Here is a 10,506-nt window from a genome sequence, read left to right on the forward strand (position 1 = left end):
ACATTACATCCATATAATCAAATACTAAGCAGCTATAAGAATGAAACAGAACCGGGTGCCTGGGTGGCTCAGTCAGTTGGGTGACTGCCTTCGGCTCAGGTCGTGATCCTGGAGTCCTGGGATCGAGTCCCGCATCAGGCTCCCTGCTGAGCGGGGAGTCTGCTTCTCCCTCTGACCCTCCCCCCCTCATGCTCGCTGTCTCTCAAAAATAAATAAGTAAATCTTAAAAAAATAAAAAAAAGAATGAAACAGAACCATATATATTGGGGCACCTAGGTGGCTTAGCTGGTAGAGCATGCAACTCTTGATCACGATCATGTTTTCAAGCCCAATGGTGGGCATAGAGCTTATTTAAAAAAAAAAAAAAGAACTATATGTATTGACATAGAAAAATAGATTTTATAAAGAGGCAAAGGTATGACTCAATTTTTATAAGAAGAAAACAATATATTTGTATGTATATAGAATAGAGTGTGACAGAATGCATATTCCTCTACAATGTTAACTTTCTAGGGCACTAGAATGTGAGAAGGAGCAAAGGTTTTCCCTTCTCTTATCTAGGACAGAAGTTGTTTACATTTTTTTCTCATATGCATGTATTTGTTTTATAATTAAAAACCACTAACCATAATAAAAAATAACAGAAGGCTACAGTGGCAGCTGCATGGAAAACATACTGGAACAAAGTAGGATTCAAGTCAGAGAAACCAGGTAGGAGCCTGTTGCGCTAAAACCCGGGTGAGGTATGCCGGGTGAGTCTGTGCCTGAGCCTGCAGCCCACATGCGTACGCAGACCCCAGTCTCCAGCGGAGCACAGCCCCGAATACCACTTAATGTATCTCCTCATGCATGGACCACATGCTTTTGGGATCACTTTCTGAGCCGAAGGCAGTCGCTTAACCAACTGAGCCACCCAGGCGCCCTTGGGATCACTTTCTATTTGCTGTCTGCTACTGCCATACACTCGAGGATTGCTAACAGCTACTGAACAAAAGGAACACTTGGTTCCACGGCATATCTGCAGGCTCTCCTTTCCAAGCTACGTATGAACCCTTTTAGACCTAAGTATCCACCATCTTTTTAGAGCCTGCTGAGATTTAATTTATCCTCCCTTTGTTTTCACTGGTCACAGCCCAAAGTCTCATCCCACCCCCAGCTCTGATCTTATTTTCTCTGTCAATACTGTCACAACACTCTTTGGTATTTCTCATGTCCCAGCCACAAATCCCAAATTCCTGCACTTCTGGGAATTGTTTACATGGTGCCCTCTTAGATTCCCCTGAATGATAAAGCAGCTCCTTTATGCCCTCAATGAGTTCCCTAAACATTCCCTTCACTTCTTTGCATTCACTTCACCTCTTTGGTTAGGTTTATTCCTAGGTATTTTATTGTTTTTGGTGCAATTCCAAATGGGACTGATTCCTTAATTTCTCTTTCTGCTGCTTCATTATTGGTGTGTAGAAATGCAGATTTCTGTACATTTTGTATCCTGTGACTTTACTGAATTCGTTTATCACTTCTAGCATTTTTTTTTTTTTTTGGTGGTCTTTCAGGTTTTCTATATAGAGTATCATGTCATCTGCAAATAGTTTTACTTCTTACTTTCCAATTTCGATGCCTTTTATCTTTTATTTTTTTAAGTAGGCCCTATGCCCAACATGGGGCTTGAACTCATGACCCTGAGATAAAGAGTTGCATGCTGTATTGAATGAGCAAGCCAGACGCCCCTGGATGCTGCTTATTTCTTGTTGTCTGATTGCCGTGGCTAGGACTTCCAGTGCTATGTTAAATAACAGCAGGGACAGTGGACAGCCCTGTCTTGTTCCTGACCATAGGGGGAATGCTCTGTTTTCCCCAGTGAGAATGGTATTAGCTATGGGTTTTTAATATATGGCCTTTACTATGTTGAGGTTATGTTCCCTCTAAACACTTTGTTGAAGGTTTTTCATCATGAATGGATGCTGTACTTTATCAAATGCTTTGTGCATCTATTGATGTGATCATATGGTTCTTATCCTTTCATTAATGTGAAATCACTTTATCACATTTGTTGATTTGGAAATCGAACCACCCTTGCAACCCAGGAAGAATCCCGTCTTGATTTTGGTGAATGATTTTTTTAAAAAATATGCTGTCGGTTTCAGCTTGCTAGTATTTTATTGAGAATTTTTGTATCCATGTTCATAATATTGGCCTGTAGTCCCCCCCCCCCCTTTTTTAGTGGTATCTTTAACTGGTTTTGGTATCAGGGTAATGCTGGCTTCACAGAATGAATCTGGAAGTTTTCCCTCCTTCAGAAATTACCTCTTAAATTAAAAAACCAAACAGCACTTTATAGTTCAGATACTGAGGACAGCTCAAATAACTCAGATATAAGTAAACGAACAAGTAATTAAAACCAGCCCACCCACTCCTCCTTTCCTTTGCTTGTGGAAGTATCTTCTTACAGCTAACAATACTTTCACACAGTGCTCCAGACACCTCCAACCCCATCTCAGGAACTTTGTATTATTGACTCTCTCTCCTTACACCTGCATATTTAATCTCTCCACAGTGGATACATTACATTAGGATTTACACATGTTCTAGTTTCTCTCTTTTTTTTTAAGATTTATCCATTCATTTAAGAGAGTCCTAAGCAGACTCCACGCAAAGTGCTGAGCCTAACCTGGGTTCGATCTCATGACCCTGAGATCACAACTTGAGCTGAAACCAAGAATCGGTCACTCAACCAGCTGAGCCACCCAGGCACCCCTAGTTTCTCATTGTTTTAAAAATCTCTTGCCTTGACCAAATCTCTCTTGCTACTACCCTTTCTCTTGTATTCAAACTTGTCTATATTCAGTCTTTACTTACTTTATTGATTACTAAACTCATCCCAACCTACCATCCATCCTCAACATTATTATTTCTAACCAAGGTCAACAATATTCCTCATGTTGCTCTGTGATATGTTCACTTTTTAAGACTTCATTGAATTTGACCTCTAAGTAGTATTTAAAAGAACCAACTTTATCTTCCTTCTTGAGACACTAGTTTGTCTTAGTCTGGCAAAACTTGTCTTTATGGTTCTCCTCTTATCTACTAAGATTCCTTTTTTAAGTCTACCTCTAAATATAGCAGGTCTTCATGATCAGTGGTAGACATTGTCTTTTTCCACCATCCATTTTCCCTATGCAATCTTAGTCACCTTCACAAGACCTACTATAGTCTTATCTACTGATGTTGCTAAAGTTGCATCTCTGTCCTAGACACCTCCTCAGGTCCAGAACTGCAGCATATCACCCTGTTCATCTGGATGTTTCACAACTCTATAAAGGTATCATGACTAAAACTGCACCTACTACCTCTTTCTTCCATCATAGGTTCCTCTTTCTATGTTTTGTTTCTTAATAAATTAGAGCTAAGCTGGTCAGTATCTGTAAGACCAAGTAGCAAAATCTCAAGGGCTGCTTTCAGCAACTAAAACTGGTAACTTCCCCTCTCTGAAAACTCTCTGGATTTCTAATACTCAAATATTGGGATTTCCCTGCTTCTCTGATCATTTGGCTTTGGTGACCTCTCATGGTCACAGATGGCTCCTTCAGCTCTAGGAGTGGAAAATTGAAAGGGAAAAGAATGGGGAAGGCAGAAAGGTAAAGTGCAAAAGGCAAGGAGAAAAAACCAGATAGGTCTGTTTCCAGTGATACTATTTTTGATTAATCAGGAATGATGATTATGGCCACAGTTGGCTGCAAGGAGACTGAGGAGTTTTGTAACTGGATATATTGCTATTGTGAGTTAAAATAGGATTATCAATAGGGAAGGATGAGCTGGATGGCTGCCTGCCTACTAACAATACCTGCCACAACAGGCCAGAAAGCAACTCCCAAGAAAATACCAATAAATATCATATGAGCCACCCTGGATACTCTAAACATAATGCAGTTAATTATTTTTTTAATTTTATTATGTTAATCACCATACATCATTAGTTTTGGATGTAGTGTTCCATGATTCACTGTTTGCATGTAACACCCAGTGCTCCATGCAGAACGTGCCCTCTTTAATACCCATCACCAGGCTAACCCATCCCCCCACGCCCTCCCCTCTAGAACCCTCAGTTTGTTTCTCAGAGTCCATCGTCTCTCATGGTTTGTCTCCCCCTCCGATATCCCCCCCTTCATTTTTCCCTTCCTGCTTTTTTTTTTAATATATAACGTATTATTTGTTTCAGAGGTACAGGTCTGTGATTCAACAGTCTTACACAATTCACAGCACTCACCATAGCACATACCCTCCCCAAATGTCTCTCACCCAGCCACCCCATCCCTCCCACCCCCCACCACTCCAGCAACCCTCAGTTTGTTTCCTGAGATTCAGAATTCCTCATATCAGTGAGATCACATGATATAGGTCTTTCTCTGATTGATTTTGCTCAGCATAATGCCCTCCAGTTCGATCCATGTCATTGCAAACAGCAAGATTTCATTCCTTTTGATGGCTGCATAATATCCCATTGTATATACATACCACTTCTTCTTTATCCATTCATCTGTCGATGGACATCTGGGCTCTTTCCACAGTTTGGCTATTGTGGACATTGATGCTATAAACACTGGAGTGCATGTGCCCCTTCAGATCACTACACTTGTATCTTTGGGGTACCAGTAGTGCAATTGCTGGGTCGTATGGTAGCTCTATTTTCAACTTTCTGAGGAACCTCCATACTGTTTTCCAGAGTGGCTGCACCAGCTTGCATTCCCACCAACAGTGTAGGGGGGTTCCCCTTTCTCCGCATCCTCACCAACATCTGTCGTTTCCTGACTTGTTAATTTTAGCCATTCTGACGGCTGTGAGGTGGTATCTCATGGAGGTTTTGATTTGGATTTCCCTGATGCTGAGCGATGTTGAGCACTTTTTCATGTGTCTGTTGGCCATTTGGATGTCTTCTTTGGAAAAATGTCTGTTCACGTCTTCAGCCCATTTCTTTAAAGATTTTTATTTATTTATTGAGAGAGAGAGAGAATGGTAGAGAGAGAGCATGAGAGGGAGGAAGGTCAGAGGGAGAAGCAGACTCCCTGCTGAGCAGGGAGCCCAATGTGGGACTCGATCCTGGAACTCCAGGATCATGACCTGAGCCAAAGGCAGTCGCTTAACCAACTGAGCCACACAGGCACCCCAGCCCATTTCTTGATTGGATCATTTGTTCTTTGGGTGTTGACTTTGATAAGTTCTTTATAGATTTTGGATACTAGCCCTTTATCTGATATGTCATTTGCAAGTATCTTCTCCCATTCTGTCGGTTGTCTTTTGGTTTGGTTGACTGTTTCTTTTGCTGTGCAAAAGCTTTTCATCTTGATGAAGTCCCAATAGTTCATTTTTGCCCTTGCTTCCCTTGCCTTTGGTGATGTTTCTAGGAAGAAGTTGCTACGGCTGAGGTCGAAGAGGTTACTGCCTGTGTTCTCCTTTAGGATTTTTTTTTTAAAGATTTTATTTATTTATTTGACAGAGACGATGAGAGCAGGAACACAAGCAGGGGGAGTGTGAGAGGGAGAAGCAGGCTTCCCGCAGAGCAGGGAGCCTGATGCGGGGCTTGAACCCAGGACGCTGGGATCATGAGCTGAGCCGAAGGGAGACGCATAACATCTGAGCCACCCAGGCGCCCCTCCTTTAGGATTTTGATGGACTCCTGTCTCACATTTAGGTCTTTCAACCATTTTGAGTCTATTTTTGTGTGTGGTGTAAGGAAATGGTCCAGTTTCATTCTTCTGCATGTGGCTGTCCAATTTTCCCAACACCATTTGTTGAAGAGACCGTCTTTTTTCCACTGGACATTCTTTCCTGCTTTGTCGAAGATTAGTTGACCATAGAGTTGAGGGTCCATTTCTGGGCTCTCTATTCTGTTCCATTGATCGATGTGTCTGTTTTTGTGCCAGTACCATGCTGTCTTGATGATGACAGCTTTGTAATAGAGCTTGAAGTCCGGAATTGTGATGCCGCCAGCTTTGCTTTTCAATATTCCTCTGGCTATTCGGGGTCTTTTCTGGTTCCATACAAATTTTAGGATTATTTGTTCCATTTCTTTGAAAAAAGTGGATGGTATTTTGATAGGGATTGCATTAAATATGTAGATTGCTCTAGGCAGCATTGACATCTTCACAATATTTGTTCTTCCAATCCATGAGCATGGAACGTTTTTCCATTTCTTTGTGTCTTCCTCAATTTCTTTCATGAGTATTTTATAGTTTTCTGAGTACAGATTCTTTGCCTCTTTGGTTAGATTTATTCCTAGGTATCTTATGGTTTTGGGTGCAATTGTAAATGGGATCGACTCCTTAATTTCTCTTTCTTCTGTCTTATTGTTGGTGTATAGGATTGCCACTGATTTCTGTGCACTGATTTTACATCCTGCCAGTTTACTGGATTCCTGTATGAGTTCTAGCAGTTTTGGGGTGGAGTCTTTTGGGTTTTCCACAAAAAGTATATCATCTGCAAAGAGTGAGAGTTTGACTTCTTCTTTGCTGATTCGGATGCCTTTTATTTCTTTTTGTTGTCTGATTGCTGTGGCTAGGACTTCTAATACTATGTTGAATAGCAGTGGTGATAGTGGACATCCCTGCAGTGTTCCTGACCTTAGGGGGAAAGCTCTCAGTTTTTCCCCATTGAGAATGATATTCACTGTGGGTTTTTCATAGACAGCTTTTATGATATTGAGGTATGCACTCTCTATCCCTATACTCTGAAGAGTTTTGATCAAGAAAGGATGCTGTACTTTGTCAAATGCTTTTTCTGCATCTATTGAGAGGATCATATGGTTCTTGTTCTTTCTTTTATTAATGTATTGTATCACACTGATTGGTTTGCAGATGTTGAACCAACCTTCCAGTCCAGGGATAAATCCCACTTGGTCGTGGTGAATAATCCTTTTAATGTACTGTTGGATCCTACTGGCTAGTATTTTGGTGAGAATTTCTGTATCCATGTTCATCAAGGATATTGGTCTGTAATTCTCCTTTTTGATGGGGTCTTTGTCTGGCTTTGGGATCAAGGTAATGGTGGCCCCATAAAACGAGTTTGGAAGTTTTCCTTCCATTTCTGTTTTTTGGAACAGTTTCAGAAGAATAGGTATTAATTCTTCTTTAAATGTTTGGTAGAATTCCCCTGGGAAGCCATCTGGCCCTGGGCTTTTGTTTGTTAGGAGATTTTTGATTACTGCTTCAATTTCTTTAGTGGTTATAGGTGTGTTCAGATTTTCTATTTCTTCCTGGTTCAGTTTTGGTAATTTATACATCTCTAGGAACATTCCATCCCAAAGCAACAGAATACACATTCTTCTCTAGTGCCCATGGAACATTCTCCAGAATAGATCACATCCTACGTCACAAATACAGAAAGAACTCAAATACATGGAGGCTAAAGAGCATCCTACTAAAGAATGAATGGGTCAACCAGAAAATTAAAGAAGAATTTAAAAAATTCATGGAAACAAATGAAAATGAAAACACAACTGTTCAAAATCTTTGGAATGCAGCAAAGGCAGTCCTAGAGGAAAGTATATAGCAATACAAGCCTTTCTCAAGAAACAAGAAAGGTCACAACCTAACCCTACACCTAAAGGAGCTAGAGAAAAAACAGCAAATAAAGCCTAAACCCAGCATGAGAAGAGAAATAATAAAGATCAGAGCAGAAATCAATGAATTAGAAACCAAAAGAACAGTAGAACAGATCAAAGAAACTAAGAGCTGGTTCTTTGAAAGAATTAACAAGATTGATAAACCCCGGGCCAGACTTATCAAAAAGAAAACAGAAATGACCCAAATAAATAAAATCATGAATGAAAGAGGAGAGATCACAACCAACACCAAAGAAATACAAACAATTATAAGAACATATTATGAGCAACCATATGCTAGCAAATTAGATAAAATGGAAGAAATGGATGCATTCCTAGAAATGCAGTTAATTTAGAAATCAACAATAATAAGGGTGTCTGGGTGGCTCAGCCGGTTGGGCATCTGACTCTTGATTTTGGCTTGGGCTGTGATCTTGGGGTTGTGGGGTCAAGACCTGCACTGGGGTCCACACTCAGCAGGGAGTCTGCTTGGGATTCTTTCTCTCCCTTTCCCCCTGCCCCCTGCTCTCTCTCTCTAAAATGAATGTCTTTTTTAAAAAAGAAAATAAGAAAATAACTGCAAACTTTTAACTATTTTGAAAACAATTCTAAAGAGCTATAGACTCGTTAAATCATAATAAATTTTATACATTTAGAGTTAAAATAAACAGACCAAAATGTGTTACATAGTTGAAGAGGTATTTAGAGGACTAGTCTTTTTTTAAAGATTTTTTACTTATTTTTATTTATTTGACAGAGAGACAGAGCATAAGTAGGGGGAGTGGCAGGCAGAGGGAGAGGGAGAAGCAGACTCCCTGCTCAGCAGGGAGCCTGATGTGGGACTCGATCCCAGGACCCTGGGATCATGACCCGAGCTGAAGGAAGACGCTTAACCGACTGAGCCACCCTGGCGCCCCTAAAGGACTATAGTCTTAAATGCTTATTTTGGGCGATAAAGCCTGAAATAATGAGTTGGAGTCCACCTTAAGACAATGAATAAATCAATTCCACATTCATAACATTTATAGTTTCTCTCCCAGTATAAATTTTGTGTATAAGTGAAGAACTCCGACTCAAGGCTTTTCCACATTGAATACATTCATAGGGTTTTTCTCCAGTGTGAGTTCTCACACGTCTCCTAAGGGAAGAGGAAACACTGAAGGTTTTCCTACATTCCTTACATTGATGGGTTTCTCTCCAGTATGAGTTCTCACATGTATTCTAAGGGATGAGAGACCACTAAAAACTTTCCCACAGTCATTGCATTTGTAGAGATTCTCTCGAGTGTGGATTTTCTTGTGAACTTTAAGGTTCGAGCTTATAGTAAAGGCTTTTCTACAGTCATTGCGGTCAGAGTTTCTCCCCAGTATGTATTCTCTTACTATTAGGTAAGAACTTGTGCCAAAGGATTTTCCACAATGATTACACTCATAAGGTTTCTCTCCAGTGTGAGTTCTCACATGAATCTTAAGAGATGTTTTTTGACTGAAAGCTTTTCCACATTGATTACATTTGTAGGGTTTCTCACCAGTGTGAGTTCTTACATGTCTCCTTCGGGTTGAGGAATCGTTGGAAGACTTTCCCACATTCTTTACATTCATATTGTTTTTTGCCCATGTGACTTTTCTTGTGCAAAATAAGATTACAAAGTTTTCTGAAGGCTTTCCCACATTGATTACATTTATGACATTTCTCTCCATTAGGAGTTTGCTCCTGTGGCCTATTGGATGGATGACGACAAAAAGTCTTGCTTTTATTACATTCATAGGAATTCTCCACCATATGAAAATTGTTATATATAGGAAGCATATTATTATGCTTGAAGTGTATACCATGTTTGAAGCAAGCACATTTTTGTGCTGAGTTTTTTCAAGATGCCACAGAGCTCTATCATATTTATGACTTTCACAGAGCTTCCCTCTTACACGATTTCTCTTGAAATTGTTTACGATTGAATTATCTTTCAAACTCTCAATATCTAAGTAACATTTATGGCAATGTTTACCAGTGGAGACTCTCTTTCAAAAAACAAGTTTTGATCCAAGTTTAGAGTTTTCCTCTAATTCATGATGGTCATAGAATCTCTCCTGAGGTGCTGTTTTCTTTTGGGTCACTTCCCTCAAATTTCCCTCTGGGATCTTGTGCTGTCTTCTGATCTATGGCATTCCTGGTCTTCACTTAATGTGGAGGACCAACTGCCCATTATGAATTTTATCATTTTCACTCCATTGGATGATTTTTCCCTAAAAATATTCTTTGGTTTTAAGTTGAATCTCCCAGTCTGGATAGGTGCCTTAGAGAAGTCTCCTTTTCATAGTTCTTATCTCTTCTTGACCCAACGGGGAGATCATAGTAGGCTTCCCTAATTGATATTCCACTGAGGTAAGATTCATATAGTTTTCTAGCATCACATCTCTGTAAATTCGTCTCTGATCAGAATCAAGCATCATCCACATCTTTAAAGGTCACTGGTACCTGTAACCAGGTTGCTGGAAAACCAGTCACCATCCTTTCTTCCTCAGTATTTCTCACGTATAAACAGGCAGAATCCTGTGTTGGCAGAGCCCATATGAGGGATAGGTCAATGGCTGCTATCTTGAGAGTCTGAAAGTGATATCTGCCTGCACAATAGGGTACAGAGATCAGGATATTTTCTTGTTCCTCTGATCCAATCAGGGAATGAAGGCATTTCATGGGGTGTCCTCCCTGTAGCCAAAGAGGCAGGTTCAGGTAAAAGAAAGGTGGAAACAAAGCCCCATTGTTGGCAAGGAAAAAGAAAAATTGTTGACCCTCCCCCCTACTCCCAGCAAGGTTTGATCAGCTTAAAATCTTCACAGGGATTTGTAGTCACATACAATATTGTCATCTTTGGCCCCCTTCTAGAACTTGGCTAGTTGTACTAGCTTCTCCTG

At 40.3% G+C, this 10,506-nt stretch overlaps 1 protein-coding gene across 1 annotated transcript; it reads right to left on the reverse strand.

Moving 5' to 3' along the window:
* Positions 1 to 8,558: 8,558 nt before the first annotated feature.
* Positions 8,559 to 10,288, reverse strand: ZNF891 (zinc finger protein 891). The gene is given in 7 exon segments (XM_028095561.2): positions 8,559 to 8,781; positions 8,784 to 9,165; positions 9,167 to 9,453; positions 9,456 to 9,752; positions 9,755 to 9,846; positions 9,848 to 10,048; positions 10,050 to 10,288. Coding segments are annotated over 7 exon segments (1,701 nt in total). The 3' UTR covers positions 8,559 to 8,578.
* Between the last annotated feature and the right edge of the window lie 218 nt (positions 10,289 to 10,506).

The sequence above is a fragment of the Eumetopias jubatus genome, unplaced genomic scaffold (assembly GCF_037043125.1).
Source record: "Eumetopias jubatus isolate StellerSeaLion01/CBP00866 unplaced genomic scaffold, mEumJub1_p1.0 scaffold_16, whole genome shotgun sequence".
Classification (NCBI taxonomy): domain Eukaryota; kingdom Metazoa; phylum Chordata; class Mammalia; order Carnivora; family Otariidae; genus Eumetopias; species Eumetopias jubatus.